This window comes from Tenrec ecaudatus, chromosome 9, assembly GCF_050624435.1.
Source record: "Tenrec ecaudatus isolate mTenEca1 chromosome 9, mTenEca1.hap1, whole genome shotgun sequence".
Classification (NCBI taxonomy): Eukaryota; Metazoa; Chordata; class Mammalia; order Afrosoricida; family Tenrecidae; genus Tenrec; species Tenrec ecaudatus.
In genome coordinates, this window is record NC_134538.1 from 18,265,181 (window position 1) to 18,283,971 (window position 18,791).

Below are 18,791 nucleotides of genomic sequence, written 5' to 3' on the forward strand. Positions count from 1 at the left end.
TCTCCTCGAGTGACTTGATTTGAGCACACCCCATCGACGTGCCTTCACGCTCTCCCAAGCCGGACCTAAGCCAGAAGGACGGACATTCATGGCGAATGGGACCGGTCCTCTGGCTCTGCCCGTGGGCCCCTCGCCTCTTCCCGCCATCCACTTGTCAGTGCGTGGAGAGGACACGGTGCTGCAGAATCCGGTTTGGCCTCTCACGCGCCATCCTCTTACCTCAAGAGGTCGTTTGCGCTCTTTTTCTTGGCGAAGGGTCTTCCCCGTGGTGGGAATGGTCTGTCCCTCCTGCCTCACCATGTACCTGCCAAGGTCTGCATGGGGTTGTGCTGGATTTTCCCTTTGCTGGTGCCCCTGGAGCACTCCAGGTTGTCTCCTCAGGTGCCTGAGGCCTAGCCTTGGTGTCGTTCCAGTTCCTGGTCGTTTACCCCTCTTGTCTGCCTCTGCTGTGGCATTGTGGTTGTGGTTGTGCTTGTGGTTGTGGTTAGTGTTAGGGTTGTGTTGTACGTTAGATTTGTGGATTAGGGGTTGAGGTTGTTAGGTTTGGGATTGGGGTTAGGGTTAAGGGTTTAGGTTTAGGGGGGTTAGGGTTGTTAGGGTTAGGGTGGTGAGGATTAGAGGTTACGGAGTTGGCGGTTAGGTGTTAGGGTTAGGGGTTTGGGGGTTAGGGTTGGGGTTGGTGTTAGGGTTAAGGTTAAGAGGTAAGGGTAAGGGGTAAGGATTAAGGGTTAGGCAGTGGGGTTAGGGGCTAGGGGTTAAGGGCTAGGGCAAGGGAACAGGCTTGGCAGAATCAGCAGGGAAAGAAGACCCCATTGACTCTCGCCTGGCACGGTGAAGAGACATGAGAGGTGTAGAATAAGTGGAAGTCCCTGGGTGTCCCTCCGTTTCCCCACGAGGGGGGTGGGCAGGGTTCCGCCGGTCATGCGGGCCGCCGGTAAAATACCACTACTCTGATCGTCTTTTCACTGTCCCGGTGAGGGCGGGGTGGCGAGCCCCTGCGAGGGGCTCTCGCTTCTGGCGCCAAGCGCCCGGGCCGCGCGCCGGCTGGACGCTACCCGCTCCGGGGACAGTTCCAGGTGGGGAGTTTGACTGGGGCGGTACACCTGTCAAAAGGTAACGCAGGTGTCCTAAGGCGAGCTCAGGGAGGACAGAAACCTCCCGTGGAGCAGAAGGGCAAAAGCTCGCTTGATCTTGATTTTCAATACGAATACAGACCGTGAAAGCGGGGCCTCATGATCCTTCTGACCTTTTGGGTTTTAAGCAGGAGGTGTCAGAAAAGTTACCACAGGATAACTGGCTTGTGGCGGCCAAGCGTTCATAGCGATGTAGCTTTTTGATCCTTCAATGTCTGTTCTTCCTATCATTATGAAGCAGAATTCACCAAGCGTTGTATTGTTCACCCACTAATAGGGAACGTGAGCTGGGTTTAGACCATCGTGAGACAGGTTAGTTTTACTCTAGTGATGATGTGTTGTTGCCATGGTAATCTTCAGGTTCAGACATTTGGTGTGTGTGCTTGGCTGAGGAGCCAATGGGGCGAAGCTACCATCTGTGGGATTATGACTGAACGCCTTTAAGTCAGAATCTTGCCCAGGAGGAACGATACGGCAGCGCCACGGAGTCTCGGTTGGCCTTGGTTGGCCGCACATCGGGACCGGGGTCCGGTGCAGGGTGTCCCTCGTCCCATGAATGGGGCACGGCCGGATAGGTGGCCGCCCCTCACCTGTCAAGCACCGCACGTTCGTGGGGAGCCTGGTGCTAAACCATTCATAGACGACCTGCTTCTGGGTCGGGGTTTCAAACGTAGCAGAGCAGCTCCCTTGCTGCGATCTATTGAAAGTCAGCCCTCCACACAAGGGTTTGTCTTGCGCTGCTCGCGCTCACTTGCTTGCTTCCTCATGTACCCTGCGTTCTGAGCCCCAGGGCATGGGGTTGGTGGGAGGGGACGGGAACCTTCTCGTTCGCATGTGCAGTCGGCCTGGCCGGGGGTATGTCCAGTCATGGCTTAGGCCGAGTCAGCAGCCATCATCCACCCATGTGGCGTTCCCTTGGGGTGGCCCCTCTCCCCGCCTGGTGACTGGCATGCGGTGGAGGTCCAGGGGTTTGCCGGCTAATGCAGGCACTCACGCCTGTCCCTCCCTTCTCCACCTCCTCTCCCCAGTTAATCTCTTACAGGCTCTTCAGTCACCAGCAAAAGTAGCCATCCATTTCAAAAAACATCAAACTGATGACTCTTTTGTCTCCCTCCAAAGGCAGGTAACATCCTTAGAATGAGTCACCTTATAATATCGCTAAGCTCTTGACTTATTAACAGCAGATAAAAGAGGAATATGCATGTTTCTAAATAAAGGCATATTTAAACAAAATGCTAAGGCACTCCGCACCATGGCCAATAAAATCAGGAAACGTCAGTGGAGTACCACCAGCTTCTCATGGTTTCAAAGTCCTGCCTTGGCCTGGGTTATGCCCCTCATCAGGCCTCTGATAATAATCTGTGTAATTTTCCTTTTAGCTCTGTGTGTTTAGATTCTTGCAGGAATGGATGAAAGATATCTCCAACCTGACCTTCAATCAGCTTCTTCACCCTTACAGTCCACTGCCAACCAGCCCAGTCCCCAAACCTTCCAACTCTTTATCCCCTTCTTTGCCCTATCTCAGTAGGCAGTAGTTAAGACTGTAAACTTCGCCCCATTTCCAATATTAAGAAGTTTGGACTGTTTGGGCCGGGTCTGAACTAGGGTCTGGGCCTTGCACGTGCCTCCCTGCACATCCCAAAGGTCAGCAGCAGATGGCGCCAGATAAGATAACCAATGAAACCAGATGTTACTGGTTCAAAGAAAGCAGCAAGGAGTCGACCAGCAATTCGCCCGGTTTTGAGACCCCATATGCTAATTGCCCTACATTCCTCACCACCCCTTTAAAATCCCTTGCCCCAGCTGCTGGGTACGACTTCCCTGACCTGTTGGCCTAGGTCACGGAACCTTGTCAGGGAGCTCCCCCTACCTAATAAAGCTATTTCTGTTTCTGTTCTCCCTCGTCCTGTCATGTCCATCTTCCTCCCTGTTCCTCAATTTCACCTTTACAGTTGAGCCTTCTCAAAAGAAGCAAACACAAAAAACTCCACTTCAGAGAAGAAATAACGTGTGACATTAGGGAGGGCCCAGCCAAGACGTTGGACCATCACCAAGAATGAACAGCTGGTCCGAGGAGCCACCACCAAAGTGTGGAGAAACCCGATGAGACTTGACTGGGACAGTGAATGTGTCAAAGAACCAGCCAAGTTGTCCATTTAAACACTGACTTTTTAGAGTGCTGTCAACCAAGGAGACATCAACTCCTGCTCTGCTCTCTCCAACTCTACCCTGGGTGAGCACACCGATGAAGGCAATGCTTGTTGGGACTATGATGCTAGAATGATATGTGTGAAGAGTGGTGTTATTATGCCCTTATGCGCACCCTTGCTCCAATACTTTTATCTAGTTAGTAGTTATTTTTTAGATTGTTTGATGTGTGTCTGCAGTGAATAAACCGAGTATTTGAAAATGTCTAAGAGAGTTAAGTAATTATTGATCGCACTGCTTATGACACGCACATCCTATTTGCTCTTGGCTCCATATATGTTTTATGGCTTATGAGTGTGTGTCTCTTTCCTCTCAGAGCCTAGATGAGGCCCTCCTGTGTGAGGTTTCTCTGTGTCTGTGTCTGTCTGTCTCTCTCATCCATCCATCCGTCCATCCGTCCAACACCGCTCTTCACAAAGGAAGAGGACCTGACTGAAGTTCGGAATCTGGCTTGCCCTCGCACGTGTGCTTTAAAAAATATTTATTTAATTATTTGTTTGTTTGTTTTCGCACGTGTTCTTGTCCTCGCCTCATGGCATGTGTAGTGTGTGGGTCTTTCTGACCCAAGCGGCTGCCTTGAGCAAGGGGTTGGAAAGGTCTGTCCTATGGAGGACCAGTGACACTGTTTTAGGTGCTGTTGTGAACTTGACTGGTTTGAGTGAGCGCTCTTCCCCTGAGTGTAGAGTTCTAGTTCAGAGTCTTTAAGTGGCCGTTTCTCAAACACAGCAGCCTCTCATTCTTGTAAGGTGTCTGCTTTTATAAAGGTAAGGACCACAGCCTGGGCCGCTGTGTGGTAAGGAGGGATGTGTTTTTCCACCTCTATGAAGACTCTGCAGAAGCCAAAAAGGCGTTACTAATGTATGTAAGCCGAGCGGGGAATGTGGGAAGCAAAGATTTCTCCCTAGTTGTCTCCCCCCAAAGTTAGTTGCTTGCTACATGTGGTGAATGACTGACTGACTATCCACTTAAAGGTCAACAAAAGTAGATTCGGGTTATTCTCCTCCTTCAGGGTGACCAGTCGTCTAGAGTAAGCAGGCAGCCACCACTGTTTATCCCATAATAAGTAGGGCCCACTCCCTTCTGATCAGGGTGGTAGTAGAAGAGGTAAAGCCCACTCAAGAGTGACCAAGGTTAGGCTGCCCTATTGAGTCTAGGGTCTCTGCCTTAACTGTCACATGTGTGCCTCTGGTCCCCCCTTCTTACTGCATGCGTACATCCCTAGCTGGTCCCCTTCTTGCCATGCTTATGCCTGGTGCTACGCCCCCTACCTATGTTGTGCATGCCTATTGTACAGCCCCTTCCCGCCTGTGATATGTGTGGTGACCTGACCCTGAGAGAAAGGGAAGCCTTGGTCAGCCGTAGACGAAGTCTTCTCTCCAGCTCTGTCCACGTGGACCACCAAGTGAAGCTGAGGGTGAGAAAGCTACCCCTGAGCTGTGTCTGCCTCCGTTATTCCCATCTCATTCTATATAGGACTTTCTTCATCTCTCTCTGTCTTAGAGGTATGATTTCGCCTATTGAACCCACGATTCGTTGTAAGGGGCTGTCCTCACCCCCCACTGGGGAACATTCTTGGGGCAGTGGAGAACTGTGAAGGGTGTTACGATGTGAGAGGGGGGGTGTATTATGAAAAGGATACCTGACCAACACAATTAGTACTTTCTGCAACCACAGGCCAGGGGAAAAGTTCAGCGGAGCTTCTTCACGTTGCAAAGAGGTTTTCCTTTCACTATACGAAAGGGGGGAGAGAGGGGACCTCAGAGGGGGGGGGTGCTATGTTGGGTGGTGATCAGTTTACTGTGCCAACCTGGCCTATAAGAACAATTGGGGTGTAATAAGGTGGTTTTGATCTGTGGGCAGAGATCTCTGGGCTCTGTAAGCCCAAGCTCTCTCTCTCTCTCTCTCTCTCTCTCTCTCTCTCTCTCTCTCTCTCTCTCTCTCTCTCTCTCTCTCTCTCTCTCTCTCCCATTCTCCCTTTCCCTCTCCCTCCCTCCCCCTGGTGGTGGAAGCACTATGTGACTGCCTGAGCTAGTTCTCTGCCTCCAATTGTGAGCTAATGTATATGACCTTTGGGGGGCACCAAACCCATGGATCCTGCCGCTAAATCATGAGGTTTTTTCCTTCGGATGTGCATTGCCATGCTGCTGGTGTAATAGTACACATCGCTTGAGCTTGGGACGGTAGGATCTGGTGATCTGGCTAATCGTGGGGGAACAGCTGGCTGCCTGCTGCCTCTGGCTGGACTAGGTATACTGCTCTCTGGAAGACTCGGCTGTCTGCTTCCTTGAGACCTTGGGCAGAGCAGCCCTTGAAAGACGACGGATTTCCAGGCTACTAACTGTTTCATGGAAGTGATTCAAACTGAGCCCCCCTCCACCCCCTCAGCATCGTTGGGGACTAAATTAGCTGTTAAATTATTTTGTGTGTGATAGGGTGGGGGGTAGGTAGGGCTGGGAGAGGGTAGGTAAGTAGTGGGGGCAGGTGTAGGTAGGTAGGTAGTGGGGGGAGTAAGGTAGATTGGGGGAGTTAGGACAGGTAATGGGGGGTAGATAGAAAGTGAGAGGGAGAACTGGGTGAGGAAGGTAGTTAGCACAATCACTGTGATCTAATTGTGAAAGTCAGCCCCTGACACAAGGTTTGTGTTGCTCACTTCTTTTTTTTTTTAAAGGTCTTACCAAAAGGATTTATTCTTTAAAAAAAAATCTTTTTATTGGGGCTCATAAGGCTCTTATCACGATCTGTACATACATCAATTGAGCAAAGCACCCTTATACATTCGTTGCACTCGTCACTCTCATAATTCACCTTCCACTTGGGTTCCTGGAATCAGCTCGGTTTCCCTTTTTCCCCCCCATCCCCTCCCTCCCCGATCCCACCCCTGGTCCCTTGATAGTTTATAAATAATTATTATATCTTATCTTACACTCCCCGGTGTCTCCCCTCACCCGCCTCCCCATTGCCCCTCTCCCAGAGAGGAGGTTACACATAGATCTCCGAGATCGGTTCTCCCTTTCTACATGCCCTTCCCTCCTGGTGTCGCCACTCCCACCGCTGGAGTTGAGGGGTTCGTCTGTCCTAGATTCCCTGTGCCTCCAGATCCCCACTGCACCGCTGTACATCCTCTGGTATAACCAGGTCCGCAAGGCAAGGTAGAATTGGGGTCATGATGATTGGGAGGGGAGGAAGCGTTCAGGAACTAGAGGAAGGTTTTGAGTTTCATTGTTGCTACACTGAACCCTGAGTGGCCCATCTCCTCCTCACTACCCCTCTGGAAGGGGTGTCCAGCTGTCTACAGGTGGGCATTGGGTCCCCATCATGCACTCCCCCTCTTTCATGGTGATGTGATTCTTACCACCACCCCACCTTTGTTGTTGGAGACCTGGTCTCTGTCCTTCATGTTCACCTACGTTGGTGTGCTGCTTCCGTGTGGGCTCGGTTGCTTCTGGGCTAGATGGCCGCTTATTTGCTTTCAAGCCTTTAAGTCCCCAGACGCTATATCTCTCAGTAGCCGGGCACCATTAGCCTTCTTCACCACACTTGCTTATGCACACTTTCATCTTCAGCGATTATGTGAGGAAGGTGATCACACAATGATTGTTTTTGTTCCTTGGTGTCTGCTACATGGTCCATTCAACACCTTGTATTCGCTTAGGCCGTGTGCTTCTTCTCTGTGGGCTTTGTTGCTTCTGAGCTAGATGGCCGCTTATTTGCCTTCAAGCCTTTAAGACCCCAGATGCTATATCTTTTTTTGATAGCCGGCACCATCAGCTTTCTTCACCACATTTGCTTACACACACGTCTGTCTTCAGTGATCATGTCGGGAAGATGGGTATCCTGCAATGGCTGTTTAGCAGGGCGAGGTGCTAATGTATTGGGGGATTATGCATGAGGAGGCCTAATGTCCATCTGCTACCCTACTACTGAACCTATAAATATATGCATATAAGTCTATTGCCCCCATAATCATAAATATATTTACATATGTACATGTCTGTATTTAGGCTTCTCTGTATGCACTTTGCCTCCTACTCCTTTCCTCTATTTCCTTTCGCTTTCCTCCCGACCCATTACCATGTTTAGCCTTCATTCTGGATTCAGTAGTTCCTCTCAGTTACCTTGCTCTTGGTCACTCCCTTCCAGTCCTCCCCTCCCCTCCCTCCTCTGGTTTTGAACCACTCGCTGTTCCCTTGTCCCTGTGTTGGGCGACACCTCCTCCCTTCCCCTACCTCCCACGCTCTCATGTCCCTCCAGGACCGTTGGTCCTGTTGTTTTCTTCTCTCATTATTTGTCCAGCCTATCTTGTCTAGGTGGACCTGCTGACATAGTAATATGTGCATACAAATGCATATGACTTTGACTGCGCCCAAGTGGCCCATAAGAACATGGCTTTGACAGAAGCAACATCGACACGCTGATAAGCAGAAAAGCCACTAACATACAAAATTTAAAAGGTAAAAAACAAAACAAATTTAAAAAGACTAAACAAAAAGATAGCAAATATTAAAAGAAAAATTGCTAGTAGTTCAAGGTCATTTCGTTGGCCTTTAGGAGTGTTTTCTAGGTGTAGCTTGTGAGGCACCACGTCCTGGCCCGGAAGACCATCCCTTATACTCCCTCGGGATCCCTTTGCTCTGCTTCCTCCACTGCTCCATTGCATGCCCCCATTGTTTGCCTCAGTGTGGCGGGGTCAGCTCAGTCGCTCATCCCCCATTGTGTCTCAGGTGCTGTCCCGTGTAGGGCCATGTGTTGGTGCAGGATGTCGCATCTCGTAGTGTGGTCAGCTGAATGGTCCTCTCTGCATGATGGGCCCTTCTAGCTGGTCTATCGACCATGGGCTTGGTGGACCCAGGTGTACTTCCACTACGTCCTTTCTCCTTCTTTTGTTTCAGCTTCCTTCTGGATGTGGTGTGGTGGGTCAGTTCCTTTCCCACTCCAGACGATCTATTTATGTTTTCTGTGGTATTCCCATCGAGTGTGGGGCCCGGCCTAATTCTGGTTTGGGCCGGCTTGTCGTCCAGCCTCTTTGTGTAGACCTCTGTACTTTGCGTTGCCCTCCTTGTTTGGTGTGTCGTGTTGGGGTCCGTATGCATGTTCCGGATCTGTGGGGACACAACCGATACTCTCCCCCGGGTGGGTTAGTACCCTGCCCCCCCCCCCCATACCATCCATTCGGATTCTCCCCATTCCGGTTCTCCCTCTCCCTACCCCACTACTCCTTCTTTATGCTGGGCTCTCATGTACGTCCCTAGGTGTGAACTGCCCTCCCTCCAACTATCTATGCTTCCTCCCGTTTATTGTGGGATGGATGTTTATTCTTCTATTTCTGTCATGCTGAGTACTTACCTCAGGGGACTCATGTTGTACCTGTCCCTTTGGGTCTGGCTTACCTTGCTTAACATAATTCCTTCCAGCTCTTCCCATGAAATAACGTGTTTCATGTGCTCATCGGTGCTTTTCAGTGCTGCATAATACTCCATTGTGTGTATGTGCCAAAGTTTGCTAATCCACTCGTCTTTCGATGGAAACTTAGGCTGTTTCCAAGTCTTTGCTATTGTGAATTGTGCCGCAATAAACATTGGAGCGCATATGACTGGTCGTGTTTTATTTGCTGCTTCAACCGGGTATATGCCCAGTAGAGGGATGGCTGGGTCGTAAGGTAGATCAATTTCCATTTTCTTTAGGTATCGCCGGATTGCTTTCCACAGTGGCTATACAAATCTGCACGACCACCAGCTGTGGAGGAGGGTTCCTACTTCACCACAGCCCCTCCAACACTTGTTGCTCTCTGATTTACTGATCTGGGCTAGCCTCAGAGGTGTTAGGTGGTATCTCATGGTTGTTTTGATTTGCATTTCTCTTATGGCAAGGGACTTCGAGCACTTTCTCATATGTTTATTGGCCATATTGATCTCCTCTCTAGTGAAAGTTCTTCTCATTTCTTTTGCCCACTTCCTTAGGGGGTTAACTGTTTTCCTCTTTTTGCAGGTCATGATGGTGTTATAGATTTTAGCAATGAGCCCTTTGTCTGATGTGTCATTACTAAAAATCTTCTCCCAGTCTGTGGGTTGCCTTGTCACCCTCTTGGCGAAGTCTTTCGAGGTGCACAGGTGTTTTATTCTTATTAGATCCCATTTGTCGATTTCCAGTTCACATGTGTGTGTCCCCTTCCCTGTTGCAGTGAGCCTATGTGCTCCCTGGGCCAGTGCTCTGAGATTAGTCCCGATTCCCTCCTTAATGGTCCTGATGGTTTGGGGTTTGACTTCTAGATCTGTGATCCACCTTGAGTGTATTCTTGTGCATGGGGTGAGGTAGACGTCTTGTTTCAACTTTCTACATGTGGATATCCATTGTTTCCAGCACCACTTATTAAAGAGGGCATCTGCTTCCCACTTGACATTTTTTGGACCCTTGTCGAAGATCAGTTGTCTATATGCTGATGATTTTACTCCTGGGCTTTCTGTTCTTTTCCACTGGTCTGAGTGTCTATCATTGTGCCACTACCATGCTGTTTTGACCACTGTAGCTGTGTAGTAGGCATTAAAATCGGGTAGGGCGAGTCCTCCAATTGTGTCCTTCTTCTTGAGGAGTTCTCTGCTAATTCTGGGTTTCTTCCCTCTCCATATGAAGTTGGTGGTCAGTTTTTCCAATTCTTTGAAGAAGGTTGATGGTAATTGGATTGGTATAGCATTGAACTTGTAGAGTGCTTTAGGAAGAACTGTCATCTTTACTATGTTCAGCCTACCTAACCATGAGCAGGGGAGGGTCATCCATTTGTGAAGGTCACTTTTGGTTTCCTGTAATAGGGTTTTAATTATGCTTATAAAGGTCTTTAGTATTTTTTGTTAAGTATATTCCTAGGTATTTCAGTTTCTTCTTGGCTACTGTGAAGGGTACTTCCCTCTTAATCCCCTCTTCCATGGCCCTGTCCGATGTGTATAGAAACCCTACTGACTTCTGTTTATTGATCTTGTATCCTGCTACTCTTCCGTATTCCTCTATTGCTGTAAGTATTCCAACTGTGGAGTTTTGGGGGTCTTCAATGTATAGGATAGTTTCACCTCCTCCTTTCCCAACTGGATCCCTTTGATGTCCTTCCGCTGTCTTATGTTGTTAGCCAGAACCTCCAAAACGATATTGAATAGAAGAGGGGACAGGGGGCATCCTTGTCTTGTACCCTTTTTCAGTGGGATTGTTCTTGTCTTTTCTCCATTGACTATGATGTTGGCTGTTGGTCTTTCATAGATAGCTTGTATGAGCTTGAGGAACTTACCTTCCAATCCTATCTTCATGAGTGTTTTGATTAGGAATGGGTGCTGGATGTTGTCAAATGCTTTTTCTGCATCTATGGATATTATCATATGGTTTTTATCCTTTTTCTTCACGATGTGGTGTATGATATTGATGGATTTTCGGATGTTAAACCATCCCTGCATCCCTGGGATGAATCCTGCTTGGTCGTGGTGGATGATATGTTTGATGTTCCTTTGTATTCTATTGGCCAATATTTTGTTAAGGATTTTTGCATCTATGTTCATTAGAGATATTGGTCTATAATTCTCTACACCTGTGGGCTCTTTTCCCTGTTTGGGTATCAAAGTAATGCTGGCTTCGTAAAATGAGTTCGGGAGCTTGCCGTTCTTTTCTATGTTATGGAATACTTTGTGGAGGATCGGTGTCAGCTCTTCCCTGAATGTTTGGTAAAATTCTGCTGTGTAGCCATCTGGCCCTGGGGCCTTTTTCCTTGGTAGGTTTTTGATGACACTCTCTATTTCTTCCTTTGCTATGGGTTTGTTGAGGTTCTTGATCTCTGTCTCAGATAATATAGGGATAGATTGTTTTTCTAAATATGTATCCATGTCTTCCAGGTTTCTGAATTCATTAGAATACAAGCCTTCATAGTACTTTGTGATTATCCTTTTTATCTCATTGGGGTCTGTTGTTATTGCCCCCGATTCATCCCTCATCCTGGCTATTGATGTTTGCTCCTTTCTATCTTTGGTAAGCTTTGCCAGAGGAGTGTCAATTTTATTAATTCGTTCATAAAACCAGCTTCTAGTTGCGTTAATCCTTTGCATTGTTCTTTTGTCTTCCCACTGGTTTAACTCCGCCCTGATTTTTATTATTTCTTTTCTCTTGCTATTGGAGGGGTAGTTCTGTTGACTCTGTTCTAGTTGTTGGAGGTTTGGTGTTAACATATCTGTCATACGCCTTTCTTCTTTTTTCATATATGCATTCAGTGATATGAAGCTACCTCTGATAACTGCCTTTGCAGTGTTCCATAAGTTTTGATATGTTGTATGCTCATTCTCATTAGTTTCTAGAAACTTCCTGATATCCTCTCTGATCTGGACCTTAACCCATTCATGTCGCAGGAGATCGTTGTTTATTCTCCAATTGGTGGCCCTTGCTTTTTTTGGTGCCCTCCTATTAATCTCCAGCTTTATGGCATGGTGGTCTGAGAAAGACGTCTGATTAATATCTATGTGTTTGAATTTACTCAGGCTGGCCTTGTGTCCCAGCATGTGATCTATTCTTGAGAAAGATCCGTGTGGATTGGAGAAGAATGTGAAACCTTTTGCTTTTGGATGAAAGGCTCTATAGATGGCTATCAGGCCCTGTTGCCTAATTACATTGTTTAGCTCTCTGGCCTCTTTGCTGAGCTTCTTTCCCTGTGACCTGTCTTTCTCTGATAGTGGAGTGTTGAAGTCCCCCACTATTATTGTTGTTTTCGTGATTTCTTCTGTCATTTTTTAATAGTTTGTTTGACGAAATTTGCCGTGCCATTATTAGGTGCGTAAATATTCAGTATGCTAAGTGCTTCCTGGTTTACTGAGCCTTTGAGCATTATGTAGTGTCCCTCTTTGTCTCTTTTTATGTTTTGGATCTTGAAATCCAGTTTGTCGGAGATTAAGATAGCCACTCCTGTCTTCTTGGAGCTACCATTTGCTTGGTAAACTTTCTGCCAGCCCTTTATTCTCAGCATATGCTTGTCTGCTCGCTTAAGGTGTGTCTCTTACAGGCAGCAGATTGATGGGTTATGTTTTCTAATCCAGTCCTCCAGCCTCTTTCTTTTAACGTATGAATTGAGCCCATTTGTATTCAGAGTGATTATTACTATCTCCGGCTTCATGGTTACCATATTCTGTTTTGTGTTTTGGGTCTTTGCCTATCTTCCTTCATATCAGTGTACTGTGTTTGAGTGGAGGGTTTCTATCCTGTCCTCTTTTCCATCTGAGACCCTGGTGTCCTGGTACTTGTTGCTGGCATGTTGACTTCTGGATGGAGATGGGCTATATGGTGGTCTTCTGGTGGTTCTAGTTGGAGCTTGATCTTCTGGCCATAGTGAGTCAGCCAGTATGTTCTGCAGGGTCGGGTGACTTGCAGTATATTTTTTGAGTTCTTCCTTGTCCTGGAAGACCATTATCCTACCCTCTATTTTAATGGATAACTTGGCAGGGTATAGGATTCTGGGGGAGGCATTTTTATCTTTCAGCTTTTGGAAGATGTTGCTCCATTCTCTCCTCCTCTTCATGGTTTCTGCTGATAAGTCTGAGTATATTCTTACCTGACTCCTTTGTATGTGACTGTCTCCCTTTCTCTTGCTGCTCGTAAAATTTTCTCTTTTTCCTCTAAGTTGGATAATTTTACAATTATATGTCTTGGCGTGTTCTTCTTGGTGTTTAGCTTAGCCAGCGTCCTCTCTGCTTCCTGTATGAGAGTCGGATTCTCCTTTGTTAGGTTGGGAAAATTTTCTTCCAGAAATTCCTTTGCTATCTTGGCAGTCGGTTTGTGTGTTATGTTGTGTTCCGGTAGACCGATTATTCGAATATTGTTCCTCTTCATAGCATACATCATTGATCTCAGGCTGTCTTCTGTTTCTTTAATTTTCCTTTCTGATTGTTTTTCTCGCTTGCTTCGTTTGGTTTGAGCATCCTCGAGTTCACTGATACGGCTCTCAGCCTCCTCAAGCCTAGATGTAGCTTCTGTGACCTTTTGTGTGGCCTCTACTACCTCCTCTGTTAGTTTCTGCAGTTCCTTTTGGTGGATAGAATTCATCCCCTCTACTGTGGACTTCATCCCCTCTATTGTGCATTTCATCCCCTCTATCATTGCATCCTTATTTTGGTTTGCTTCTCTTAGCTCCTGTATTACTGCAAGCAGAGTTCTGAAGATTTCCTTTTGTGGCTGATCTATATCTGTTTCTTCTTTTTTTTTTTTTTTTTTTTTCGGGACAGAGGAGGCCTGCCACTGTGAGTTTCCAAGACCGTGACTCTCGAATGAAGTAGAAAGCCTCATCCGGCTCCAGAGGAAGGTACGGTGGTTTCAAACTCCTGAGCTCGTGCACGTGGAAGCTGGACAATGGATAAGGAGGAGTGCAGAGGAAAGTGGATCCCTCGGGGGTACAGTACAGGCTGGAGATGAGCGGAAGCTCCATACAACGCCAGAGGAGTGAACAAATCTGTCTTGGAGGAAGTACAGCCAGACTGCTCCTGAGAGGCAAGGAAGGGCAGACTGTCTTTCAGAAGGGACCATTGCCTGGAGGACATCACACTCAGTGCAGGGAAGAATCATCAAGAGAGGAAGACTCTTATAGGGACGGACACAGCGGCTGCAGTGTGGGGGGAATGCACTGCTTCATTCTGATGCACGCGTGGTGGCTGAGTCAGGATGCATGAGGACAGTGGTTCTCAACCTGTGGGTCGTGACCCCTTTGAGGGTAGAAGGACCCTTTCGCAGGGGTCACCCGATTCATCACAGTAGCAAAATGACAGTGATGAAGTAATAACGAAAATAATGCTCTGGTTGGGGGGGTCACCACATGAGGCACTGTGTGAAAGGGGCGCAGTCTGAGGAAGGTGGAGAACCACTGGATTAGAAGATATCTGGTAACAACAACAACAACACAGCCCAGACCATGTGACTCAGCAGGGACACTCACTAATTCCCTTCACATCCCAGAATGCTTCTCCTCGTCTCCAACAGGCTGGTATTTACTTTGCAATATTGTTGGCGGGGTAAAACGGGGTCCAGGACCTAAACGGGAGCGCTTTCAGCGGTATCAAGTACTCGAAATCAAGCCTCTCTGCTACCCTGGCGATGCCAACTCACAGCAGCCCTGTAGGGTGGAGTAGAACTGCCCCTGTGAGGTTATGGGGAGTAGAGAGCTCTGTCTTGCCCCCCTGCAGTGGCTGCTGACTTTGAACTGCGGGCCTTGAGGATCACAGCCCCTGGGCCACCAGGGCCGGCAGCAATAAACCCACCAAGTGCAATTTGAAACGTAAGCTATCTCAATCCTTCTCTGCCCTCCCAATCTAAAGTCGCATCCCTGTTGCCCCTCCCCACACCCCGCTCTCCCCCTCCTATCTGTACACCTTTAATATTATGGACCTAACCAGCCATTGCCCAAGGCCAAGACCAGGCTGGCCATTCCCATCAAGATTTAATGACAGCCTAGCTATGCGTTGGAATCGGCCGGGTGGCAGTGGGTGGGTGGCACCTTGAAGTACCTCACTTACAGAGCAGATTTATTGGCTACTGTCTGTGCCCCTGTACTAGGCTGCAGGCTTGCGCAGGGCAGGGGCCCGCGTTTACTTCCCAGCTGGGCCGGGCACAGGGTGGGCACGCGGTAAGAACCAGCGAGGGGCTGGGAGCTCACCTCCGGCTGCAGGTGGTTGAGCTTCTCCACGGCGGCCAGCGAAGCCACGAAGACGGCGGGCTGGCAGTGCGCGGTGCGGTCCAGGGCCTCCTGCGGCCCGCGCAGGCTCAGCTCCAGCAGGTCGTAGCCCAGCACGCGGCGCGCCGCGGCGTAGAGCTCGGGCACCCGCGGGTAGCGGAGCAGGCCCTGGCCCATGCCCACCGCCTGGCTGCCCTGGCCCGGGAAGAGCAGCACGGAGCACTGGCCCGGCGGCTGCCGCGCCGCCGCCTCCCTGGGCGCATCGCCGGCCGCTGCGTCCCGCAGCAGGTCGGCCACGCGCGCACCGCCCGGCGGCGGCCCCGGGAAGCTCGCGGCGCTGCGGGTGCGGCCCGCGCGCCACCGCCAGCCCGCGGCCCCTATCTGTTTCTTCTATGAGTGACGTTAGGTCTGTTAAAGTGCCTCGTTTCTCTGATTTTTTGTTGGGAGTGATGTGGTCTGTTGATTTTTCCTTGATCCTTTCATAGGCCCCATGCTTCTGGGAGACAGGAGTAACCTTATCTATGTTATTGTTAAGGATTCTTTCCGGCGATTGCCTATGACCTACTGTAAGGCTTGGTCAGACTGCTGTGTAGACCGAGTTCCCTTTTGGGTTGGTGACCCACAGTGCCGAGATGTTTCAGCAGCTGGAGTGGGGGCTGGGGCCTCAGTGAGTGCCCTCAGGCTGCTTTGACCAGGTGTGACAAGGTACCCTTAACAGCCCCCTTTATGAGGAGGGGGGTTAGTAATAAAAAGGATTTAAAAGGTTAATGATATAAAAAGAGTTTTTAACAGAATATTGGGCAGAGGAAGAAAAAATTGGAGGGAGAGGGAAGAGAATCTATAATAGAAGAAGGACAAGCTGTGATACTAGTAGAGGTGGAAGGAGAAGAAAGAAAAGAGAGAGAAGGAGAATCTATAGAAAAGGGGCAGAAGAGAAGTACAAGCATTAATGATAAAGTAGGAAGGACGGAGAGAGAGAATACAGCACAGAAAGTAAAAGAAAGGAAAGAAGGAATAAAAACAAAACAAACAAAAAACACAAAAAAGCAAAAAAACAAAAAGAAAGAAAAACAACAACAAAAAACACACACACACACAAAAACAGAAAAAAACCTATCCTAGATGGAGGATGTGTAGATGTGAATGTCTGAAAATTTCCCCCTTTCCCTCTAAGCGCTGGTGATGCCTAATAGAGCGCAGAGGTGGCTGAGTTCGCATTGTCCCACGATGTGGTGCTGATCTCTGTGTTTTTGGGAATGCTCTTCAGCTCACCAAGCCCTCCCAGGTCCGGCCGCTCCCCACTGGAGGTCCTCGTGTTCTAGCTGGGAAGTGCTAGGGCAGCTAAGGGTACTGTGTGGAGGCTCAGGCCACCGTGCCGTCTCCTGGGGTGGCTGGGGCGGGCTGCGGCAGGCTTAGGGCTGGCACTGGGGACCCCACAGGGCCCCCAGGTGGTGAGAGCCGACTGGAGCTCACCTACGGCTCCTCAGGGACTGCAAAGCCAAGTCTCAGGCTCCGCTGCAGGTGGAATGTTTGATCTGCCCGGGCTGTGAGCGGGCGCAGGGAGGCCCCTCAGACAGCTGCGCAGACAGCGGCGCGACACTGCAGGGGACAATGGTGCTCGCCCTCCACCCCACTCTGAGCTCAGAACCACGCGACAGTAGCGGCTTGGCGCGAAACCGCAGAGGGTATTGGCACCCGTCCTCCGCTCAGGCTCAGAGCCGCGGCCGCTAGGGTCCCCGCAGCACCCTGGGGAGGGCACCCACTCTTGTGCCTTGTGCAGGGAGGGGCCTTCAGCGGGCAGACCCAGCAGCGCGGGGCGTGGCGCTCCGTGGAAGCGCAGGGTCCGGGACAGGCGCGGGTTGGGCTATGGCTCCCGTCGGCGGGAAGTGCTCAGCGCAGGGTCCTGGTGGGGAGTAGAGCTGGCGTTAGGCTGCCGGGGGTGGGCGGCCGGCGCATGGAGGGCAGGTGGAGAGGTCCACGGCAGCGGTGCGGGTGAATGGTCCCCCGTGGGGGTCGCCAGACAACCGGCGGGTCCGCTCCCTGATGCTTGGATGAATGGAGGGAGGGACGTGGGCCCCAAGGGCAGATCGCTGCCCTGCGGGGAGAGGGGAACCTGGGGAGAGGAAAGCTTCTCTCCCAGTGGGTTCCTCGAGTGGGCCCCTGGTGTAGGGGAGCGCGTGACCTGCTGCGCCTGTCTAGGCAGGGAAGGCACGTGACTCTGGGCTGAGGTCCGGTTTGGGGATGGAGCCTAGGCCAGTCGCCAGTGAGCTCGTGGCAGCTTCGTGACCAGAGATGTCCCACGAGACTGGTCCTCTTTCACCTAGACCCCTGCTCAGGACAAATACGTGGGATGGGACTGGGGTGCTGTCCCAGGGGGATATTTCACTCACCAGACTCCTACTATTCAGTTACCTGGTCACCATACCCGCTTTGTTTGGAGGAGCTCTCAGAGTATGCGGGTGTCCCCGTCGGCCATCTTCCCGGACTCCTGTGGTACTCACTTCTTAGCGTGCCCGGGCCAGGCGTTCCGGGCCACTGGGTGCGAGGGCGGGGAGAGGGGAGGTTGGAACCTTCTCGACCGCTTGCTCCGCCAGTGGCCCGGTGTGCGTCCTTGGCCGAGCCAGCCATGTAGGGGTCATCTGTCTGTGCTGCACGGCGCCACCCAGGGTGTCCCCTCTGCCCGCCAGGCGACGGGCGCGTGGCGGAGGCACGGGGCCAGCCGGCCGCATATTAACTCTCCCTCCCAGCCGACCAAGAGGTGCACGGGCGCGCCTGCCTCCCTGTCCCTGGGTCGGCCCGGGTAGACCAGAGTGGCAGAGAGTAGCTCGGGGGAAGGGAGGAGAGAAGGAAAGAGTGGAGTAGTGTCCAGGGACCCCCGGACGCGAGAGGTGGGTAGACCAACAACCGCCAAGAAGAGATCTTGTCGTCGTCCTTGTCGCCGCTAGCGGGAACCATCAGGAGTCCTGCTGTGGCGCGCCCGGTGGACCGAACACTACTCCTCCTTACTCGCAATCACTCCAAACCTTTCCTCTGGGAGACTAGAGAAGGCCCTCCTTCTGCGTGAAGTTTCTCTGTCTGTCTGTGTCTCTCTCACCCCATCCATCCATCCATCCATCCATCCATCCATCCATCCATCCATCCATCCATCCATCCATCCATCACCTCTCTTCACAAAGGAAGAGGGCCTGTGCAGCGAGAGGAGGGTGGGAAGGGAGGCTGTATGTTTGAACCTTCAGCCCCATATCCCCCTATATACGATGGCAGTGAATAATAAAACCTAAGCGTGACAAAGACAAAGCGATGCTACTGTCCGTTTGATGGGATTGATCCCCTTCAAACAGAGGGCACCCAGGGGTGGTGAGTTAGTAGGTTTGGGGCGGGCGGACTGGGTGGCAGAGGTGGTGGTGGTTCTTCTGCTGCTGCGGCTGCACGATTGCATTTACTAAAGTGTGGTTCAAGGCACTCCTGAAACTTGACCAGGTGGCCCTGGTACTGTACACACACACACACACACACACACACACACACACATCTGGTACTGTACACACACACATACACACACACACACACACACACACACACACACACACACACACACACACACACACACCCTGCTCTTCCCTTCAGGGATTTGAAGTTCCTGAAGACCAGACAGATTGCTCCTATTTCTCTGGTAACCCCATATGACAGTCACATCAGCCAGGCCCTACACATCTTCTCTCTGTTCTCCAGGATTAGTGCAGTGCATTAATATAAACTGTTATTTATGTATTAGC

At 50.3% G+C, this 18,791-nt stretch overlaps 1 protein-coding gene across 1 annotated transcript; it reads right to left on the reverse strand.

Annotated features, from left to right (window-relative positions):
- Nucleotides 1-962: 962 nt before the first annotated feature.
- Nucleotides 963-17,744, reverse strand: LOC142457114 (malonyl-CoA-acyl carrier protein transacylase, mitochondrial-like). The gene is made up of 3 exons (XM_075558475.1): nucleotides 17,586-17,744; nucleotides 14,998-15,405; nucleotides 963-1,103 (listed from the first exon to the last, which is right to left on the reverse strand). Exons 1-3 carry the CDS (start codon nucleotides 17,742-17,744, stop codon nucleotides 963-965), a joined length of 708 nt encoding a protein of 235 aa, XP_075414590.1.
- Nucleotides 17,745-18,791: the final 1,047 nt, after the last annotated feature.

Bases quoted from the DNA above. Each gene is read 5' to 3' on its own strand.
- LOC142457114 (XM_075558475.1), bottom strand. From the start codon at position 17,744: ATGCGGCCGGCTGGCCCCGTGCCTCCGCCACGCGCCCGTCGCCTGGCG. The intron at 15,406-17,585 runs GTTCCAACCTCC...CGTCACTCATAG, and splicing joins CGGAGCAAGCGGTCGAGAAG to AAGAAACAGATAGGGGCCGC. The intron at 1,104-14,997 runs GTGAGCTCCCAG...ACCTTTTGACAG, and splicing joins TCAACCACCTGCAGCCGGAG to GTGTACCGCCCCAGTCAAAC.